At 56.8% G+C, this 22,794-nt stretch overlaps 1 protein-coding gene and 1 long non-coding RNA gene across 2 annotated transcripts; both read left to right on the top strand.

Moving 5' to 3' along the window:
* Positions 1-1,124: 1,124 nt before the first annotated feature.
* Positions 1,125-22,318, top strand: Foxo6 (forkhead box O6). The gene is made up of 2 exons (XM_076860630.2): positions 1,125-1,986; positions 20,180-22,318. Exons 1-2 carry the CDS (start codon positions 1,573-1,575, stop codon positions 21,449-21,451), a joined length of 1,686 nt encoding a protein of 561 aa, XP_076716745.1. The 5' UTR covers positions 1,125-1,572; the 3' UTR covers positions 21,452-22,318.
* Positions 5,629-10,844, top strand: LOC143403054 (uncharacterized). Its single transcript, XR_013091810.2, has 3 exons — positions 5,629-5,680; positions 7,217-7,413; positions 9,441-10,844. It is a non-coding gene; the product is annotated as an uncharacterized LOC143403054 (long non-coding RNA).
* Positions 22,319-22,794: the final 476 nt, after the last annotated feature.

Below are 22,794 nucleotides of genomic sequence, written 5' to 3'. Positions count from 1 at the left end.
TGAGGTCATGGACTGCCCAGCCTCTCAGCTAGCCTCTCCCTTCTGAGGTCACAGTGATGATCTGATTAACATCTGACTCCTCCACTCATCTGTGTAGTATGGACCTCATTTGTGTCAGTGATTTCTTTTGCTATAGTGCCCTGGACATAACCAGGGGCATCAAAAGTGCTCAATAAGTATAGGTTAAACAAATGAGAAGCTTTTCCCCAAATACTCTGAACTTTGGGGTTAGCTTGTTTCAACAGGCCTTGTGAGAACTTCCCACAGACTCTAAGACAATGGTTTCCAAAGTGTGATCCCTGGTGCATCATCTGAAAGCTTATTAGAAATGCAGTCTCTGCTCAACCCAGATCTGCAGAAACAGAAACTCAGGGGCTGGGGTCTAGCCATCTGTTTTAACAAGCTTTCCAGGATGATTCTGCTTCACGTTGAACTTTGAGAACCAGAGTTCTAAAACTACCCACAGGCACCATAAGCATCCATGAGAACCCATTTGCAGATGGAGAAGCTAGCATGTGGCAAAAGCTGGCCTAGAACCCGGGTATTCTTGAACAATTCCTTTCCCCCAGTCCAGTTCAAGGCACAAAGAAAAGGACAGGGGCCAAGGTTCTTGGAACCAAGACTTGGAAACATCAAGGGTCTAGATACAGAGGGCGGGGCATTCCTTGTCGGGGGGGGGCGGGGCCAGGGCTCTGAGTCCCGCCCCAATCCCGTTGCCCTGGGAAACCCCGGGTTGTAACAATAACCCGCTGACGCGCTTCGGGGAGGGATCCTGTCGAGTCCGTGGGCGGGGCAGTCCTTCCGCGGACCAATGGGCTCAGTCAGGTCCCGCCCCCGCACCACCTCCCGGAGCTCTGAGCAGGGGGCGGGGTCGGACTTGCCTCTTCTCCCCTGCTCCGTAGGCGGCGCTGTGGCGTGCAGGGGCTACGACGGGGTCGCCCTGAGCTGGGAGCTCCGCGCGCCCGCCCCAGCCCGCAGGCGGGGCACCCGGGCAGGCCGAGGATTCCGCGGCCGCGGGCGAATACGCCCCGCCCCCTCCCTCGCCGGGCCCGCCCCAACCCCGTCCCCCGCCCGTCCCGAGGTGCAGCCGGCGCTGAGCGCGGCAGGCGCGGGAGCTGGCGCTGGAGCCGGAGCGGCGGCGGCGGCATTCACGGGGCGGCGGCGGCGCGGGCTCCGGCACGGGCTCGGGCTCCGGCATGGTGCAATCCAGCCTCGTCCCGGGAGAGCGGGGCCCGTGCGCGGGGCCGGCGCCCGGAGAGTGGCGGCAGCGGAGGTGGCGGTGGTGGCTGCAGGCGCAGGCAGGCGGCAGGTGCTAGAAGCGGGGCTGGGCGAGGTGTGTACCCGCTGGGCTCCCGGGCCGCCGCCCCCTCACTGTCCGGGTTTGTCGTTCTTTTCGTGCTCCCCAGTGTGTCCAGCCCCCTGCCTCCGCGTCCCGGCCCATGGCGCCCCGCGGTTGAGCCGGCGCCGCCAGGGACCCCTCCCGTGGGCCTCCCCGGGGCGCGCAGATCCCGGAGCCGCCCGCCCACCCTCCGCGGAGCCTCCCTCCCCTCTTCGCCCGAGTCGGGCGGGACCATGGCCGCGAAGCTGCGAGCGCATCAGGTGGACGTGGACCCGGACTTCGCGCCGCAGAGCCGGCCGCGCTCCTGTACCTGGCCCCTGCCGCAGCCCGACTTGGCCGGCGACGAGGACAGAGCTCTGGGCGCAGGGGTGGCCGAGGGCGCTGAGGACTGCGGGCCGGAGCGCCGGGCTACGGCCCCGGCAATGGCCCCAGCGCCGCCGCTGGGCGCGGAGGTCGGACCGCTGCGGAAAGCAAAGAGCTCCCGGCGGAACGCGTGGGGGAACCTGTCCTATGCCGACCTCATCACCAAAGCCATCGAGAGCGCCCCGGACAAGCGGCTCACGCTCTCGCAGATCTACGACTGGATGGTCCGCTACGTGCCCTACTTCAAGGATAAAGGCGACAGCAACAGCTCGGCAGGCTGGAAGGTGGGGGCGTCCGGCTGGGGAGGGGGCTGGGGATGCCGATTGGGGCTTCAGTAGGCTGCTAGGTGGGTCTGGTCTCCAGGTGGCCGTCAGGAGGGGGCTCTCGGGCACCCCCAGGGGTCACGGAGTGTGTGCCCAGGGCGTGGGGCTGGCCAGCGGACAGGCAGGGGCGTGCTGGGAGCAGCTGTGTGTATGCTCCCTCTCGGGGAGGGATGCGGGGTGGGAGGTCTGGTAGGGTGACAAGGGACTGTAGCTTTGAGGCATCCCTGAGGAACATCCCCACCCCATCCTTGGGGGCATAGCAGAAGAGCGGATTCCCAGGCTACGGACATTGGGGACTTCCCTTTGCTTCCCTGAGTTTGCTTTGTACTCTTGTTTTACCCTCTCCACTAGGGCACCCTTTTTAAAGAGCTAAAATAATGACTTGGGGCCAGTGGCTGCTTTCCCTCCCAAATCTCTCCACTGCCCTTCCTGGAGCCAGTCCTAGGGTGAAGAGTGCAGACCATGGGCCCACAGTTCTGTCTGGCACCAGGAGTTCACCCTGGGGCACAAACCAGCCTGGGATGAGGAGCTTGGCAGGTGACCCGAGGTGTGAGTTCTCCATGGGGCAAATGCTGTGTGCCCTTTACCTGGGTCAGCATGGGGGACTGGTGGTGACCCCTGCTGGTGCCAGGGTAGGGTGTTGAGGGCCAGGGATCTGCCCCTGTCCACCCCAGGCAGCCTGTCTTCCACCTCCCTGGCTCTCTGAGTCCAGATCATTTAGGGACTGGGGAAGGGTCTAGGGTACCCCAGGGAGGCCTCTGTGCTAGAGTGGAAAGGGGGGAGCCATCTTGGGAGAGGACAGGGTCGGGGCTTGATTGAATTGTGACTGCAGACCCAGCTCTCCTCTGGCCATCTTGTCTGTGCCTTTGGGTCAAAGGGGTTGGAGGGGGGTTGTGCCTAAGAAGTGAGCTGTCAGACTCTCAGTGGGAGAGGGGCCTTTGTGAGAAGGCATGTCCACATCCAGGCAGGGGGCTGTACTCTGTAGTGGCTGCCAGCAGAGTCCAAGGAAGGAGGTATGTTAGTGGACCTGGGCAGTTTTAGGTGCCCATAGCAGTATTGTAGTGATCAGGGTGTCCTGACCTGGGAGCTCATGGCTCTCAGGCTTTATACAGGCAGCTTCTCTGCATCTTGCTAGCCACTATGGGGCAGGGACATGGGCCAGAGGAATAGACCTGAATCTCCTTCCCCATCCCTCTCTGAAACCCTTAAATTCAATCCCCACCAGAATACATCCTCCCAAGTGCGCCCTGCCCTTCAGCTTTGCTCTACTTCCCTCCCTGCTCCCCAAGCCTTTGCTCACCTTCCACTCATCCCTGTACTGATTGATATTCACTATCCTTAAGGCAGAGTTCAGATGCCTCCTCCAGGAAGTCCTCCCTAACTCTTTTTAGCCAACTTGGGACTCCCTCTCCATGCTTGCATTAGGCATTAGTCATTTGTGTTCTGTCTCATTTCCCTTTCCTATCTCACCTTTGGAAGTCAGTGGCAGTATCAGCCATTCTGTGCCGACAGCACCCAGCATAGAGCCTGGCACCAAGAAGCCATTAATGATGTGCAATGAAAAAGTGAAGAGAGAAGTGGATGGTGCAGAGGATGTGTAGTTGGAGTCAGTGGAGAGTCAGGTGGGCCAGAGTAGGCCAGGGGGGCTTCCTGCAGGAGGTGGAGCTCCAGCTGGGCTTGATGGATGAGGGAGGATGGGGAAAGATGGGCAGAAGGGGACCTGAGGCTGGAAGCCAGGAGAGAGCTGCAGTTCATGGAATGTCTTGGGGCCAAGCTCTGTGCCGCCACTGCATACATCTTTAATGTTCTCAGCAGTCCCTGAGGTGGGTTGTACTCTGACCATTATCAGAGGAGCACTCTTAGACCCAGAGTGGAGGAGTTAACTGTATAAGGTCACAGGCTTAGAAGATGGAAAAGCTGGACTGCAACCCAGGTGTATCTCCTTCCAGGGCCCCACAGAGCCTCTGGAACATTGTCTGCTGGCAGCCTGGGGTGAGGATGGGGGAGGTGCTGAAGGCTTTTGAGCAGGGACTAGTATAAATCCTAAAATGAGGTGGCAGTGTGCTTGAAGATAGTTTAGTCCTGTAAGTTCATTTCTCAGATGGTGAGACTGAGGCCTTGAAAGGGCATAGGACTCTCCTGAGGAGTTCAGTGAGTGGCAGACCGTGGACCAGAGTCCGGGTCTCCCTCCTGCCCATTGGATGTGGTTTCCACCGCACCACACTGCTGGGGGCACACTGGCTTTCCCTGTGCCTGGCTCCTGGGTTGGAGTCCTGGCAGGTCCTGGGTCCTGGGCTGGAGAAGGAGCCTCAGGCTTGGACCCTTGTTCTAGGCCCTGGCGGATACCACCTAAGTACTGAAGGGGACCTGCCTCATACTGTTCCTTCAGTGGCTGTCCCCTTCTGCCCCCGCTGCTCCTCAGGAGGCCTCCTTTCCCTCCCATTCTTGGAGCTTTTTGCCCCTGTGCCTCTTCTCCCATTCCCAGTAAATTCCTCCAGAGGACTGATGGAGGAGCTATCCCCAAGTTTCAGCTACTCCCACATTAACAGAGGCTGCAGTACACTTCAGGTGCCCAGATTGGGGCCTAGGCCCATTATTCCTTCCTCCCTTCCCCATCCCAACAAAAGCATTGAACTTGAATCCCTAGGGTGTACCAAACCCTGCATTCCATAGAGTGAGGAAATCTTCAGGGTGCATTAGGCTCAGCCAGTTCCACACCCAGGCCCTGAGTTTTACAGACAGGAAAGGCTGGGGGTGGGGCAGGGGCTCCTGGAAGGTGGGTTAGATATCCTAGGGAGCCAGGCAGGTCCTCACAGAGGAGGTAGCACTTGATCTGAGCTTCCTTCACTGGGGAAGGAAGAATTTGAGTGATAGTCTTTGGTGGTGGGGGGGGGGTGTTGAGTATACTCAAAGGCAGGGAAGTAGGATTGTACATGTTGGATTTAGGGAACATTTTAGGTGTACCAGGCTGGAACCTAGGGGGTCCCCTAGGCATGGCAGGGAGGTAGCATGGTAAAGGTGTGTGTGTGGGGGGGTGGGAGTCAGCTCAGGAAAGGCCCATGTGCTAAGCCTTCACCCTATATGATGTGGAGAGGTAGTCAAGTGTGCTGAGGACAGCAACTGGAGGAGGCAAGACCAGTAGCAGGTTCAGAACACCCAGATTAGGCTGAAGCCTAGAGAAAGGCGGTGCTCAGTGCTGGGAATCTCACCCACGGGGCTGGTTAAGTTTCCCTTGGGTTGAAGGGTCTTAGGCCTAGGATCTGGGATTGAACAGGATGTCCCCCTCTTTCCTAGGTGCCCCAAGAATGTGACTATCCAGATAGAGCTTGGCTATCCCTCCCTCTTGGCTCCTCCAGTCGCACTTTTCCTTAATTCTTGACTCCTCCGGGAAGCCTTCCAGGCTGTTCTGAGTTCTGGAGCTCCTTTTACTTAGAGCTCCTGAGTTGTTCTGTCTCCTTTTGTGTTTCCTGGCTGCCAGCTCCTTTGGGAGCTCCCAGGCCAGGCCTGGGCACCTCCCATTCCTGTCCCCAGGCCCAGTGGGGAGGAGCACAGTGGATGGGGACTTCCCCTCTCCTTCAGGGAATAGAGCAGCCTGTCTGCTGAGGGGTGGGTTCAGAAGAGCTGGTGCTACCCCAGTCTGGCCCAGCCCTGCCCAGTAAGTTCCAGGTGGGGAAGGGAGGGGACTGATCTGAGGGTCCAGGTACAGGGTCCTGCTACAGGCTCTGAGCAGTGGTTGTGAATGTAGGGCGCCCCCTTCCCTCTCCCCTCAAGCCGGCTCCAGCAGGGCTCCCTCCTCCTTTGTCCTCCGGGGATCCCCATCCCCAAGGGCTGGTGGGGGTGCAGGAGGAGGCGGTGTGAGCCCCGATTGGGGGGGTGTCCTCACCCCCCTCGCTGCACGAGCGAGGGGCTGGCAGCTGCCCGCCTCCTGGGCACGGGCCCGTGCCAGCCGCTCCTGGCACAGTTGTTGGCACGCCCGGCAGACTCCCACGGCCACCTGCTCACACCCACCCACGAGCGCTGGCGCGCTGCGGGCCCTTCCGGCTTCCCGGGCCTCCCGGAGCCCCTCCCCCGCCGCCGGGCCGAGCCGCCACCCCAGTCCCCAGCTCCCCGCAGACCCCTCGCTCGCCGCCCGCCGGGTGGCCCCCCGCCTTCGCCCCCACCGCGCAACTTGGGGAGCTCGGGAGGCGGGGCTGCTGGGGCCTCCGGGGTAGCCGCGCCGCGGGGGAAGGGGACCGGGAGGCAGGCAGACAGACCGACAGACAGGGTGAGGGCCCCGCCTGCCACCTGGCGCCGCTCCAGCGGGACGATGGCGGGCAGCGCCGTGCCAGGCGGTAATTGCAGACAGACTAATTTAAAGAGATGAGACGGTTATTTTTAACTCGCGTTAAGGTAATGAACAGCGCGGGGGGTTTGCGGGTTCGAAAGTTCAGCGCCCCCAACCCCCACTTTGTGCAGATCGAGGGGCCCCTTCTCTGCACGCCCTGAGGTCTCCAGGCTCGGAACTGACTCGGGATAGGTGGGGAGGGAGACTGAGAGCAGGAGAAGCCCTCCTGCCAGAGGGCCAGAGGGCCGGAGGGCCAGACGGCCGGGACGCGGCATCCACTAGCCAAGAGCTGCACTATCAGATCCTCCACACCTTGCTTCCAGGTGGGAAATGACTTACCCTGAGGTCACACACCCAGGAAGTGGCAGACCTGGGAACTGAACCCCATTCCAACAACCCTCAAACTAGAGCTTTTTCTGTGCCGATGAGTAGGACTGGGGATGGGTGGGGGCTGGAGAGGAGGGCTTGGGTTTGGACTTTGAAAGGATTGAGGACTTTTTCCATGTAGCCTACCTTCCCCTGTCATTGAGTGGCAACCAGTGATGGCTACCACCTGGGGTCCTGGGGTCTGTGTCCTGTGAGGGCTGAGGGGGGTGGTCATGGACTGTGGCTGCAAGCCTCTGGGATGGGGCGTGCTTCAGCTGTAGGGGAGCCCCTCCTAGCCTTTCTGCTTCCATGACCTCCCAGCGGATCCTCAGGTCCTCCCCACTCCAGCTGTGGGCTGCCTCCCACTTCTAGGCAGGGTACCTGGGGATCAAGGAGGGTGGGGCATGCTAACCCTCCACCTCCAGAAGGGGCTTTGGGTATCTGAAGAGGTGTGTGTGTTGTGGGGGTGTGGCATGGAACCCACCGTGCCTTCTTCTCCAGTTCAGCCCCTTCCAGTGTGCTCCTGGTGACTGGGAACTCTTTGCCCCACTGCTGCCCATTCTGTTACTCAAGAGTGTCTTAAAGCTAAAAGAAGAAGCTTCTTCTGCACAGCAATGGCCCATCTCCTAGAGCATCACTCAGGGTGTCCTGGTGCAACACTTTGGGGTCTCTTGGAGTCATCTGTGGGACCAGGGCAGGTGAGAGTAAACAGAAGCCCTGTGGGGCAACCCAGGCCAGTGTTGGGCTGAAGTGAAGCTCTCTTTCCCGTTCAGGTCCTCAGTGTTGTCCTCATCTATGTCCAAAGGGCCTTAATTCAGCCTCTGGGTCTTTCAGTGCTGTGACTTATAAACCCTCTGGTTCTAGGAGCCATGAGAGTTCACTGAGCAGAGGGGACATAGTACTGAAAGAACTTCTCATGGTAGACATATGTGAGTATAGGCATGGACGATCTTGAACTTGGGACTTCTGCTTAGAGATGCCTGCCCTATCCATGACACGTACCCTGGTGGTAAGCATTCTCCCCCAATGAAGGGAATGTTCATGGCAGTCCCGGCTGGCCCCCAAATCGGGCAGATGGGGGCGGTTCAGAGTGTTGGGTGAGTATTAGCTCAGGCTTTGGGGCCTGGGTAGGGTGCTCAGGGGGACAGCTGGATCTGGAGTGCCCCCCCTTCTTCTGGCACCCTGGTTACCATGGAGACCAACTCCTGTTTAGGAGGGTTTGGCTGTTTGCTGCCTCTCCCCACCCCCCAACCCATATGTGGAGGTGGGAGGGGGTCCAGGTGGCGTGTGGGGGAGGGGCCTCCCACACCCTCCCCCTAGGGCCTCCCTTTTTGCAGACAGAAACCTTTCTGGTCTCTAAGGGGGGGTGCCTCTTGTGGGAAGGGGAATGAAATTAAGAGATTAATGTCTGGGTGCTAGGCAGTCAGTTGAACACTTTGTATACATACATTCTCCCGCTACCACCAAACTGCCAGGTATCCTTAATAGCCCCATTTCACAGTTGAAGAAATTGAGGCAGGAAGAGCCTGGATTTAGATGCAGGCAGATCTTTCTGTTTCTGCTACATTTCTCCACCTCCTAGTGCCAGAGCTGTCTCAGCCCCACACACCAGCCAGCCTCCTGCCTCAGGGTCTTTTCCTCCTCTAGCACCTTCCAGGGCTCCTCAGTGACCCTAGGAGCCAACCAAGCCCAAACTTCTCAGTTTGGACCCCTGGGCCCTCTCCTGGCCTGTCCAGCCCTGGCCTCCTTTCCACTTTCCCTCTGCCTCTGATGCAGGTACCCTGGATTTGCCACCTTCATACCTAACATTGGAGTTCTCATTCCATACCCACTGCCATATGCTCACTGCAGCAGCTCTCCTTGGCTGATCCCTTGGGACACCCCTCAGAAAATAAGTGGGGTGCTTGGGTGGTTTGATTGAAGACCCACCCTCCTGATGATTCTGGAGCCCAACATGTCTCCTTGGAAGTTTCTGCTTTAAATCCTTACTAGTTCACCAACCTGGCTGATAATCAGAGTTGCCTAAAAGCTTTTTAACAACACAAGCTTCCTTCTGGTCCCCATCTCAAACCCTCTATGTCAGACTCTTAGTGGCTGGGCTCTAGAATCTATATTTTAATAAGCATGTCTGGTGACAGTTCATTCAGAAATGGTGCCTTAGATGGTGGCTTCCCAGCCTCCTGCTTGTCCCCCCTTTTCCTTATTTCCTTGTGCATGAGCTTCTTCTCTAAGTAGCCTACACAGGTTGAGCCTGCTCCTCTCCTCACTCCTTTTGGGTCCTCTAAAGATTTGAACACCATGCAGTCAGTTTCAAGGGACTGAGTCACCATCCCAGCATCTGAGCCCACCCCCATGTCCTAGAAGTCATGTTGTATAGGACAGGGATGGAAAGAATGGAGGCTTTGCCAGAGCCGGGAGGGGAAAAGTGCTAGTAAATACTCAGCAAGCTGCTTTTGGGACTGGAGTGGCAAAGAAACTGATGGTCACAACCTCTATCCTGCTGTCACTAAGTTGTTGAAGGAGAGAAAAGGAGCTGACACGCAGCCCCAGAGCTGCCCCAGACCTCAGGTCTTGTGTGAGTCCTCAGGCCTAGCCCCTAGCCCCATCAAGCCTTCCAGTTACCTTTCTGTCTTCTGATCCTTGCTTTAACCACACTGTACTGTCCCAGCTCAGGATTCAGCCTGCCATGTGCTGTCACAGACTTTCTTTCATTTCATTTTCACAGCTAAACTGGGCATAATGCACATTCCTGTAACCCCAGGAACTCAGAAGGCTGAGGCAGGAGGATCACAAGTTTGAAGCTGGCCAATGCAGTGAGATCCTGTCTCAAAGTAAAAAGACATGGGATGTAGCTCAGTGATAGAGCACTCCTGAGTTCAATCCCCAGTACCAAAAAGATAAAATAAAGTCACAGTCACTCTTTGATGCTGGTATTGTTACTGTCCTCACTTTGTAGATGAGGAATTCATCAGAAAGAGGCTTTAACTGCATCCTACCATGTAGCAGAAGTGGAACTCCCCACGGCTAGTTCTACCCTAGCCCAGTGCCCTGGCCAGCCCATTCTAAGCTCACTTTCCTCTCTTCTGCCTCCTTCCCCACCCCATCATTTTCTCTTTTGTCTTGGGGAATGGTCCTGGGTCCCCAGCTTCCTTTCCCAGAGAGTTCTCTAGGGGGAGGGACAGTCCAACCCGATGTTCACGGGATCTGCCTGCCCAGGGCTGACAGCAGTTCCTCCATTCACAGGGATCTAAGGCTCCACCCAGTGGGCACCTGTTGTGTGGTGCTGCCTGGAGGGAACTAAACCCTGATCTTGCAGGGCCTGCAGGTCAAGCTGGGGGGATAAGATGAGGACATTGACTCTGATTCAGAATAAAACTTTCTCAGGGTCAGAATACAAGGTCAGAAAGTCAGCTGTGGGTGCTTGGAGGTGGGGGAGGGGAGCCAGACAAAGGAGATCAAACCCTAAGAACTCCTGGAGGAGCCCAGCAGGAGTCAGGAGAAGCAAGTGGGTTGCCTTTGATGGCTAGCCAAGGAGCCCACTCCAGGCTATGAGGATAGGGATGACGGGGGCAGAACACTCAACTCAAGGGCCATATGCAGAGAGGACAAGCGGAAGGGAGTCTGGTCACCTGGTGTGAGCCTGGTATTGGGATGCAATGGAGAAGATGAGCCTGAGACAAGGTGGAGGCCAGGAGAGGCCAAAATGCCAACCTGAGACCTCTGCAGCACCTTTTTGGTACTTGAGACTCTCAGGTGAGACAGAACTGGATGGTTAGGAACCTGGGAGGCAAATGGCAAAAGCAGAGCCTAGTTCTACTTACCCTCTGTAGAGCCTGGGGCAGCTGAGCCTCAACTTCCTCCTCTACAGATTGGATAATAATAGGACCCTGTTCAAGCTTTGTTGTGGGGATTACAGGAAAAATACATGTCAAGTCCCTAAGAAGTCTAACCAGATGTCATTACTACTTGCTTCAGGAAAGAAAAGGAACCATCTCCCCGTGTGCTGTGTAGGATAGCCCTCCCTGGGCTCTGACCCTGAGACACACTGCAGTCTGTGTGTGCGCATGCATGTGTGGGAGGAATCCCCTCTCTAACACCCCACTTTCTGGTCCCTGAGCCAGGGATTAGGGATGGCCAAGCTCCCTTCTGCTCTTTGATTCACTGATTTGGAGCCTCCAGAGCCTTCCCTGCAGCTCAGGGAGGCAAGCAGAGCAGGTTTTAGGTTCCCCATTTTTACAGATGAAAAAATGATTCGTTCAAGGTCACCCTTGAGCCTATGGCTGCCTGTCCCTGGAATTTTGGCTCGTCTTTGCCCCACTGGCAGGCTGTGTGACCTTGGGCACAGCCCTTCCCTCTCTGGCGCCCAGTTCCCCTCCCCCAACACTCTAGGAAGCTGTGAGGCCTCCTCCTACTCCCTCTGTGCCCTCCCCTGTCCTCAGCTGGCCTTGCCACCTCCTCCTTTTGTAACCTGAGCTGGGCTGTGGGGGAAGGGGCTTGCCCTCGGCCAGAGGCACCTGCCAGCTGAGCAGATGTGAGGGGATGGAGGCCCCAGGAGGAAAGAGAGAGCGCCTAGTCTGCGAGGCCAAGGCCAGGCTGGGCAGGCTACATGCAGCACACCCAGCCCTGGCCGCTGGCCTCTGCCCCTGAGCTGGCCCTGAGTACTTGTCCATTTTCAGCAGACCATCATGGCACGCCAACATGTCCTGAAGGACCTCCGAGTCTCCAGAAGAAGACAGATGGCAGATGAGGCTGGTGCTGTGGTCTGGGTGGGCTGCCCTGGGTTCCAGGAGCCCCCCTGGAATGGGGACAGAGGGCCATGGGCCGCTCCTGGGGGCAAGGCCAGTGTCTGTGCGGGTGGCCGTGCCCCTGGGAGAGCAGATGGTTCTTTTGGCACTGTGCCTACTCCTCCTCTTTCCCCTAGGAGCCAGCCTGCAGGGCTGGGACACAGCTGCTGGGCCCTCCCCAGAGCCAGGCCTAAGGCAGGGATGGGTGAGGTCAGCGCAGCTGCTCCCAGGGCCTGGGGCAGGGGAGGGAGGTTCTGCAGGAAGGGTGGGGCTGTGCTTGAGAGGAGCACCTGGGAGAGGTCTAAAAGTTTTGGCTTTGCCTTTAGGGGTTCTGGTTTAACCCTGGGTTAAATGGTGAAAGGTCTGTAGAGCAGTGCTGAGCCAGTGTGGGCAGTCCCTGCCCCTGGAGTTCCACAGGTCTCTCACTAGAGGTGTCTCAACATGGGAAGATGAGCAAGGGTCCTGGGTACGATTTTGCAAATTCTTGCACCACCACTCACACTATGTGACGTCGGTTTCTCACCTGTAAAGTGGGGATAATAAACCAATTCAGAGGGTTATTACTCAGTAAGATGGTGATTGTTGGGTGCCAGTGCAAGATCCATGATAAAGCTTCAATAAATGGTAGTCCTTTCTCCCTTCACCTTGCTGCGGAAAGATAGCGAGGCCCAGGGGAAACTAGGAGACAGGAGGTTCAGGTAGGACCCTGGGGCGTGGGGGGGGGGCAGCGGTGGGCAGGGCCTGGAACACTGACCTGAAATTTCCTGAACAGAACCTGCACAGAAATGCCAGGCCTGAGTGGTTCACAGCTGCTGAGGGCTCCATCCTGTTGACTGCCTATGAGCCAAGGGTTGCCCCATGAAGTTCAAGCAGGCAGGCCAACTCTTACACAGACTCTGGCTACCAGTTAGATCTGCAGTAGCACACCCTGGGAACAGGGTGTGCAGAAGCACAGAGGGATGGACATCTAGGGTGGCTAGGACCCAGATGGACCTGAAGGTTTAGGGGTGACAGGGCTGGAGGGCACCAGTGAACTCTGGAGTGTCTATCTGGAGTTGGAACCAAGGCCAGGAATAACAAGGGACCTTGGGCTTTGAGAAGGGGCAAGCTTGAACTCCTGTTGCTGGCTTGCTTGCTGCCCAGGCTAGGTGTTAAGTTTCTGCCCTCGCTGGGGAAGGGGGATTCGCCACAGCATTACCCTTGACCTAATGCCTGCCTTCAACATTGAGTTCCTCATGGACCTGGCTGCCCCCCTGTGTTCTGCTGCTGATCCTCAGCCCACTCCCTTGTAGGCACCATGGCCGAATGCCTCCATCTGCCCTTTACCCCTCTTCCACTACAGACCCTTGTGCCAAGGATTTGCACATGGCCTCAGGACCCTGAGGTCATCCATGTTACCCTTTCTGCTGGAAGTCTGTCTGGACTGAGCAGCTTCACCCAGGCAGCAGGACAAGGGACATTCAGGGACTTGTGACATTGACACAGATGTATGTTCCTGGACCAGGCTGGATTCCCAGAGTGGGATGAAGGGCAAGGAGTGGGATGGATAAGATTCTTGACATGTGAGATTCCCCTGTGGCTACTGGGGTTGTTGTCTCCTATACAGGGGAGGCCCAAGGTCACATAGGTGAAGTTGGGATTTCTGCCCCCCACCTTTGACCTCTTTTTTTGAAAATATTTTTTTTCATTGTACTTGGACACAATACCTATCTTCCTTCCTTCCTTCCTTCCTTCCTTCCTTCCTTCCTTCCTTCCTTCCTTCCTTCATCTATCTATGTATTTTTATGTGGTGCTGAGGATAGAACCCAGCTCCTCGCACATGCTAGGGGAGTGCTCTACTGCTGAAACACAACCCCAGCCCCTCACCTCTCTTCATGCAGGGAAGGAGGGAAGGAGAGAGAAAGAAGATGGGCATCCTGGAGGGAGCCAGACTTCTCTCACTAGCCCCACGGTGTTTGTATTCTGGGGGAAGCACTAAAGAGAGGAGCTGAGTCACGGTCCCCATCGGGCAGGCAGAGTTAGCATCCTGAGGGAGGGGCTGGGCAGAGACTTTCTGATTGAACATGGAGAGGCATCCGTACCTGACCTCTCATACTTGGGTGTTTGGATACAAGACTTAGGTCTGAACTTGGGAGGACCCTAGAAGCCCCCGGGTCCCAGGGAGGCAAGGAGGTAGCACCAGGCATGGTGGTGAGTAGGGACATAATGCTTGTATCTGATAAAAGCCAAGAGAGCTTGGGCTCCAGAGCCAAGGCAGAGATGGCCACTGGGGTGGGCAGCAGAGCAGAGTGCCCCCTGCCACATTGGGAGATGGGGTGGGAAGAGCCCTGGCTTTGGCACTCAGCAGCAGCCCAGAGATCCAAAGTTGGCTCTGTCACTTTCCAGCTTGAAAGCCTCAGGAGTCATCTGACCCACCCAAACCTCAGTTTCCCCCTTGTAAAATATCAGTCCCTGCTCGCAGGACGGTTACCAGGATAAAAGAAGCTGGCCTATGTCTGGCATGTGGCAGGTGGTGCCTTTCTACAGCCTCAGTATTGGAAGCACATGCCAGTGGTGTGCCGGAGCTGGCTCACACTGCCTCATGGAGCTGATCGGGCACAGTTCTTCCTGGTTCCACACTTGGCGACATCATGCTGGCAGCTTCCAATGGGCAAAGATAGTGGTATCTACATCACAGAAATCAGCAAAAGCTACAAATCACATCAGGTGGGTTCCCCCCTGCCCATGGAGAGCTGTTGTTATATATTTGCCAGCATATTGATAAATGTGCACCCCGGCCCAGGATCACAGACTCAAAAGATAGCACGGAGTGCATGGGAGTGCATGGGAGTCCATGTCCCAGAATTCTTCCTGTGGGCCCTCTTTAGTTCAACTGGAGACAAAACAGGAGATGAGGCAGGAGTGGGGGCTCTGGCTAGGCTAAGCAACCTAGAACACAATCTATGGTTCCTTCTGGGCCCGGAAAAGTTGGATACAGTGATAGCACCAGACAGCTCCCTACAGGCAGGCAGGGGACAGAGAATGGGGACCTCTTTTCTCTCCACAGCTCCTCCCACCCCCAGAGATCTGGCAAGCCCTGGCTGGAGAAGTGAGATTGGATGAGGTTGAGCTGTCAGAGAATGAAGCTGTGCTGGGAGGAGAAATGAGGCTGTACTGGAAGATAAACGAGGTTGTACTGTGAGGGGCTGAGGTGGTACTTGGAGGCAAGGTGAGGCTGCATTATGAGATAAATGAGGCTGTACTGTCAGGGGATGAAGTGTACTTGTTGGAGAGATGATGTCCTGCTGGATCAGTCGGGTTGCACCATCAGAGAACACAGCCACACCACAGGAGGAAGGCGCACGTGTGACTTCCAGGATAAATGAGGGTGTCCTGCTGGATAAATGAGGGGGCCCGTCAGGTGAATGGAGTGCTGTTAGCAAATGAGGTTGTACTTGCTGGATAAATGGGACTGGTGTGCTGGATAAATGGGGCTGTGCTGTCAGATGAATGCATTACTGCTCGTGGGCGAAGGGTGTCCTGGGAATAGATGAGGGTGTCCTGCCGGATAGATGAGCTGCTGCCATCAAATGGATCAGACCCTGTCCATGAGAGAAGTACTGTGGGCAAGGTCAATGTGGTTCTGTCTCTGCTGGGGCTCCTGGGTGCCTTCTGGCGCATGTAGAGACCTTGGTGTGAGCACACCTGGGTCAGCATGGGGAGCGGGGTGGGGGCTGGGGAGGGCAGCTGCCTGCGCACCGCTAGCCCCTCTAGAGCTCTTCTGCCCAAGGCTCCTTTGGTACTATAGTTCATGTCCTGCTCCACCTCCCTGCTTGCTCCTCATTCTGTCCTATATTCTCTTCTCAGCCCAGTTTGAAAAAGCCCTACTATGCGCCTGCCAAGGCAGTCTCATTTAATTCCCCTTACAACACAGTGTTCTCTCTCTCTCTCTCTCTCTCTCTCTCTCTCTCTCTCTCTCTCTCATCCATGCATGCATTCATTCCACAAACATTTAAGTGCTTAAAGTATGTGCCAAACATATGGGGTACAGTTTTTTTTCTTTTTAAAAAAGGACAAAAACAGTACCCTCATGAAAGTTATATTCCAATATAAGGACAACCAGACAGCTGTCCTTGATTGAAAGAAGATAAATAAATTATGTATAGGTTGAGTATCCCTTATCTGAAACGGTTGGGACCCAAAGTGTTTCAGACTTCAGAGTTTTTCAGCTTTGGGAATATTTACATAGACTTTACCAGTTGAGTATCCTTAATCCAAAAATCTGAAAGCCAAAAGGCTCCAAAATCTGAAACTTTTTGAGTGCCATGAAACTTGAAAAGTTTCAGAATTTGGAGCACTTCAGATTTAGGATATTTGGATTAGCAATGTTCAACCAAATATTTAGATAGTGATAATTGCTTTAGAAAAATTCAGAGTAGGGTAAGGGCGCCAAGAAATGGCAGGGGAGTGGAACAGTAGAGGAATAGGAGAGGCCTCATTTTGGAAGGTGCCATCTGAACTTGAAGGAAATGAGAGATCTCTGCGTACATCTGTGGAAAGGAGGTGGGACCCTGTCTGGCCAGCTCAAGGGACAGGAGGAGTGATGGAGCAAGACACTTGAGAAGTCATGGAGGATCTGTGGGTCTGAATAAGATGGAGACTGTGGGAGGGATCTGGGGAGGACTGGACATGATCTCAGTTATGGAAAGGACCATTCCAGCTGCTGTAGGGCAGTGAATGCAGAAGCAGGTGGCTGCTGGAGAGATTGGAGCATCAGAGCATCTTGCCCCTGGGTTGCACTGTTCATGGGTGTTGGAGCTGAAACTGGTATCCAGATCTGACACCAGATCTTATGCACTTTGCCCTGTACCAGCTTCACAAGCCACCACTGGTGGGTGAGGCTCCTGGGGGCTATTCTTCCTGGCCCAGGTTCTGAAGGAGAATGGGGTATGCATGGGATATCATCCACTGTCCCTTTCCCTCTGCCCCCAGCTGACCTCCCTGGGTCCTTGAATGAGGGAGATCCTATCTCCCATCAGAGTATGGACCAGATCTGGACGTAGGTGTGGGAGATATGAGGCCCCAGAAGCTGGGCCCAGCTCTGGGCACCAGGGGAGCCCGGGCATGCCAGGGCTGTGGCTGTGGTGGTGGGTTGCTAGGCAACTCCAAGAGGGAGCCCTGGTTACTGCTGCCTGGCAGAGGCATCTTCCTCCTCTACCTCCCTCACCTCCTCCATGGCCTCTGGCCTCCCAGGAGGCCTTGTGTGAAAGCCAGAGTTGTGATCAGTGCTTGCCACTGCATCTTGGCTGGGAGCTCTGGTTGGTACCAGGTAGCTGGGCCCTGAGGAGCCACACTGGGATGCAGGGCCCTGGCTTCTCTCATGGGGGCACAACCCTAGGGCAAAGCCCAGCTCAGCAGTCAGAGGTCTAGATCCTTAACTCACCTCTGAAGCACCTCCCTGCATGACCCTGGTCAGTACAAGCACCCCTCTAGGCTTCAGCTGCTCCATCCATCTGGGCTGCAGGAACCCTCCCCAAGGGCCTCATTTTCTGAGAGAGAGGGTGCTGAGTGGGCAAGGCTCCAGGCTAACCCTCCCACCCGCATTGACTTGAGTATGTAACACTTAAGTTTTGCATTAAATTTCACTTACGAAAGAATTCCTTTGCTCTAAGAAAAATGCTTGAAAACCTCTGGACTGGATGATACCAAGGATTTTTGGTGTCAAACTGAAATCCCCAGAAAGGTGCCCAGAGTACCAGTGGCCTGTATCATCATGGTATAGGTAGGAAAACTGAATCCTGGATGGGGGGAGAAATTTGCCCTACGTCAGCTTGAAGGAGGGGGAGGAGCACTGAGGTGGGGGTCAGGCTCACGTCCTTATTCCCACAACAGGTCCTGGGCCACTTTGGGCAAGTCCTTTCTTTTCCCTGGGTTGGACCAGCCATGGTGTCGGGCTTGGGCTTGACCTGTCAGGTACTTGGCTGGGTAGGGGACCAAGGGGAGAAGGATACAAATCTTTGTAGGCTTGGAGCATGTTTTGAATAATCTGAAACATTTTGATTCTACAGAAAATGGAGGTCTGGGAAATAGCTCAGGGGTAGAGCGCTTGTCTAGCATTTGTGAGACTCGAGGTTTGAACCCCAGCACTGAGAGAGACAGAGGAACAATAACATGTAGATCTACTGTCCCATACCCCCTGCACTGTTAGGCCCACAGACATGTAGGGATAGTTTACATGGAAAGTTTGAGGAGCACTGGATACGAGCTTCCTAAGATTCTTTAGGAATTCCCTGACACCACTTCCCTGTCCCGTGTACAATGTTCTATCCTTTAGACTCAGTAATACCAAAATGAAATCAAAATCTGGCCTGTGCTTACCAAGCTGTGTGACTTTGGCCGTCACTCAGAGTCTCTGAGCCTAGTCTTCTCATGTTGGGCTAGGGATCCCAATCCATGATTCTGGAGTCTTACACAATAAAGTGAGATAAGTACTCAGAGTGCCTGGGCTGAACAGGCTGGTCCTGCCCATGTGCTGGTACCTGATGGTGTCCTTCCTCTCCCCACCCCCCAGTGTTCTGAGCTGGGCTGGCAAATAATGACATTGATAAAGAGGTGTTACCTGATGGACCTCCAGCTGGAGAAGTGGAGAGGTGGGAGGTGGAGCCTCCAGCAAGCTGACAGTTCTTTGGGGAAAAGAACTGAGGCCTCCTGAGGACCCTGAACACAGGTGTGGGGGAGGGACCTGGGAGCCAGGTGTGGGGGCGGGGCGGGGAGGGGGTATCTACTTGAGGGAACAGGGATCCCTGGGGTCCAGTTCCCCTCCTCTCCAAGCCCCAGGAGAAACCAGGCAGGGCAAGCCTGGCAAGCCCCAGCTGTGGTCTCCCAACCCCAAAGTGCTAGAGACAGGGAACCTGGGGCCCTGAAGAGTCAGTCAGGACCTGGAGCTGGGGGAGCAGCGGGTGGAAGGTGCCCTGGCAGCAGGAAGGACCTGGAGACCCCTGGAGAGGAGGCAGGAGGGAGTGCCCTCCCAGAGCAGTGGCTGGGAGTGTGACTGGGCAGATTAAAGGATTTCAAGCAAGTCTGCGACCTGGGTAGAGTCGGGGTACCCAGCATCACTGCCTAGCTGTGGTATTATGGGCAAGTTGATCGTGCCTCTGGGCCTCTGTTGCCTGATAGATGAAATGGGGGAATGTCAGCTTTCTAAGAGTGGTTGGTTCCTGGAACAGCTTCGCTCAGGACAGGATGTGAAGGAGATGGAAACAGAGCAGGTCTGTTGAGTGGTCTAAGAGGTCAGATCTTCTGGCCAGAGTGAAAGATTTAATCAACATCTATGAGTACCTGGAGTGTTCACCCAACACTGAACCCCAGATTAGTTCATGTAATGATCTAACAGCCTTATGAGGTTGTTATGACTGTGGCCCATTTTTTTTAGAGTGGCTCAGAGATTGATACATAGCTATGGTCACACAGCTAGGTGGTCAAAAACCTGGCTTCCTGCCCCGCCCTCTGATAGCCAAGGTCATGCTGTTTCCAAAGCAGTGGCCAAACCCAGGTGGGAGGCCCATGCTACTCCAGATTCCTGTGGGAGCCAGGCCAGTGGAGCTCTGGACTCCACCATCCCAGGACAGGTCTGGCCAAAGCAGGCAGGGTACCTGGGGAGCACTGTAGACTGGCACAGCAGCAATGAAGAAGAGGATAAGGTCAAGGGCAACAAAGGTGAAGCCACAGAGGTACCCAGGGACGGCAGAAAGGGCTTTGGAGCCTTTAAGTCACTTCACTTCTCTGAGCCCAGGTCTTCTTGACTATAAATGGGGAGTATGTAGGCATGGTGCCTACAAGCGGCCCTGAGAGCAGAGCTGAGGCAGGTGGATCAAGAGGGGTGGGCAGGCAAGTGAACTGGGGTGACCTGAAGAAAGGCACTGAGCAGGAGTAGGGCCTGAGGCTTCCATGGCCAAACGTTGTCCTTTGTAGGACCCAGTCTCTTTGGAGTTCAGAGGAGCTGGGGGAAATCTCTGAAAAGTCTTAGGCCTACATCCTGGTTGGGGACCCCCAGCTATTCTGCTTTGGCTGGCCAGGCCGTCCCAGCAGTCCCAGCAAAGGGTTAACAGTCTTCTCTACCTGCAGTTGCATTTTAAAGACACGAAATTAAAGCAGGTAATTTATTCTCCCCACACACGAAAGAGCAATTAGTTCTAAACAGGGCTTAATCAGTCACCGCGAGATTGATTTCTGGAGCCCTGGGTTTTCGGGCTCCTGGCACCATGCCAGACTTGGGAGGGAGGGGGGCGGACAAATGAGCCGCGGCGGCATGAGCCCTTACATAATCTGCTGGAGGTTGGGGTGGGGGGACTGACAGCTTGACTAGCCCCACGAGGGGCTTGGCTGTGTTGGGGAAGAGGGGGATTCCGCAAGCACCCAGTAACCCTCAGCTCCAGGAAAAGGCTAGGCCCAGAGCTCCAGCCCCACCCTCTGGGCAGTGTCTGGGGGTGGAAGGGTGTGATTAAGGGTAGAGGCTGGGTATTCTGGGTTTGTCCGACCTGGTACTTACACCTGCACCCCTTCTTCTCCCAACCCCTGCACCCCATTATTTCCCTTCCTCTCCCTACTTCTCCATTCTCTGTTTTCGACGCCCCATTCCCTCCTTTTCCCACGGCCTCCTCGCTTCCCATTTCCCTACCCATGCCCTTGTCTCTGGCCACAGAACTCCATCCGGCACAACCTGTCGCTGCACACCCGTTTCATCCGCGTGCAGAACGAGGGCACTGGCAAAAGTTCCTGGTGGATGCTGAATCCTGAGGGTGGAAAGACGGGAAAGACCCCGCGGCGCAGGGCTGTGTCCATGGACAACGGGGCCAAGTTCCTTCGCATCAAGGGCAAGGCAAGCAAGAAGAAGCAGCTGCAGGCGCCCGAGCGAAGCCCCGACGACAGCCCTCCGGGCGCGCCTGTCCCTGGGCCTGTGCCTGTCGCGGCCAAGTGGGCCGCCAGCCCGGCCTCGCACGCCAGCGACGACTACGAGGCGTGGGCCGACTTCCGCGGCAGCGGGAGACCCCTGCTTGGGGAGGCTGCCGAGCTGGAGGACGACGAGGCCCTGGAGGCCCTGGCGCCGTCATCGCCGCTCATGTACCCGAGCCCTGCGAGCGCGCTCTCGCCGGCGTTGGGTGCGCGCTGCCCGGGGGAGCTGCCACGCCTGGCGGAGCTGGGAGGCCCGTTAGGCCTGCACGGCGGCGGCGGCGGCGCGGGGCTGCCGGAGGCCCTGCTGGACGGCGCGCAGGACGCGTTCGGGCCGCGGGCCCGCGCCGGGACGCCTGCCTACTTCGGCGGCTGCAAAGGCGGTGCCTATGGCGGGGGAGGGGGCTACGGGCCGCCAGCGCTGGGCGCGCTGCGGCGCCTGCCGATGCAGACCATCCAGGAGAACAAGCAGGCCAGCTTCGCGCCGGCCGCCGCGCCCTTCCGTCCCGGAGCGCTGCCCACCCTGCTGCCGCCGCCGCCGCCGCCCGCGCCGAGGCCCAGCCCCGTGCTGGGCGCGCCCGGGGAGATGGCGCTGGCAGGTGCGGCAGCCGCCTACCCCGGCAAGGGGGCGGCCCCGTACGCGCCGCCGGCGCCCTCGCGCAGTGCCTTAGCCCACCCCATCAGCCTTATGACGCTGCCCGGAGACGCGGGCGCCACAGGCCTGGCACCACCTGGCCATGCCGCCGCCTTTGGGGGCCCGCCCGGTGGCCTTCTGCTGGACGCGCTGCCCGGGCCTTATGCGGCCGCAGCCGCCGGGCCGTTGGGTGCCGCGCCCGACCGATTCCCGGCGGACCTGGACCTCGACATGTTCAGCGGGAGTCTTGAGTGTGACGTCGAGTCCATCATCCTCAACGACTTCATGGACAGCGACGAAATGGACTTCAATTTTGATTCAGCTCTGCCTCCACCGCCGCCCGGCCTGGCCGGGGCCCCGCCTCCTAACCAGAGCTGGGTTCCGGGCTGAGGACCGCCTCCCGCATCCTGGGTGCCCGGGTCCCTTCCCCAGGGGGCCTCTGTCTTCCCATCCTGATCCCCGGGTCCCCAGCCCCAATCCAGCTCCACGGGGAGGATCCAGGAGGCAGCCCCAGCCCTGACCACAGAGAGAAGAGAGGGAGGGGCTGGGGCACCCCACCATTCCTGCCCCAGTTCCTGAGACCCGCTCCCCCTCCTCCCGGGGCAGAAAGCCTGGGAAAGGAGGCTGAAATCTGGGCCACGTGGGAGTGGGAAGGAACATGGTGGGCCACCTAGTTTGGAAGCTGGTGGAAGAGGCCAACTAGGAGATGTGGCAGGGAGCGATTCCGAATCTTCAGTTTCATTTGTGGAGCCCTTGAGGTGACGTGATGCATAGCGCACCCCACACTCTAGTTTGATTCTCAATTGTCACTTTTCCCTACTGGTCTTAGCCTCACCACTGGAAGCCAGCAACCCTCTCTTGAAAACTCACTCACACCCACCTATTGCCCCCACCCCAGCAGTCCTAGGTTGCCCTCCGTAGACCCCCATCCCCATGGTTCAGCCGCTCCCCCACATTCTAGCCGCCCCCATTCCCACCCTAACCCAATGGCAGTCTGTCCCTCTCTTCAACCCCCACATCCCCAGTACTGGTCTCAGTCTCTTCAGCAGGCCTCAGCTCTGGATCCACCACCCCACCCCATCTACCACCCCTTTCTCCGTGCCAGTCCTGGCCCCTCTCCCATATTTATAAGTGTCCCGTCGGGGCGGGCGGTGGGGGCGGCGTCCCCGGCGCGTATCGTAGGCAGTGTACTGTGGCCGTGCCGTCAGCGTGTGCGTGTGCGTGTGTGCCGTGTCCAGGCCGTGTAGAGTGCATTGTACAGCATATTTTCATGAATAAAATTGTTTTAAATATTTCCCGCGCCTTGGCTAGCAGAAGGGGCGACGGTGGTGAAGGATAATTGTAAAGGATTGTGGGGGTAGGGGCGATGAGGGTCCCTGTGCCAGCCCCTACCATGGCTTTGGTCTGGGAGCACATCAGCATTCTCAGGTGCTGGTCTGCTCAGCACACGTTGATTAAGCGCCTACTGAGTTCCTGATGCTGGCGATATGCCTTATGATATGCCTTATTCTGCACCTGTTTCTGAGAACAGGTAGGGGAAGTTTCAGACCTGGGGAGATTACCCTGAATTAAGCCTTTGAGGTTGGGACAGAGGGCACAGGTATTTACTGAGAACCTGTTCTGCCAGGCCCTGTATTGGGTGCAATTTTTGTTCTCATAGATGAGAAAACAAGGTCAGAGAGGGCAAATAACTTGGGAAGATGGGAAGAGAATCCTTCGAAGGTGCAAACTTC

This window comes from Callospermophilus lateralis, chromosome 7 (genome assembly GCF_048772815.1).
Source record: "Callospermophilus lateralis isolate mCalLat2 chromosome 7, mCalLat2.hap1, whole genome shotgun sequence".
Classification (NCBI taxonomy): Eukaryota; Metazoa; Chordata; class Mammalia; order Rodentia; family Sciuridae; genus Callospermophilus; species Callospermophilus lateralis.
The sequence above is the reverse complement of the archived record's forward strand: the minus strand, read 5'-3'. Positions and strand labels throughout refer to the sequence as shown.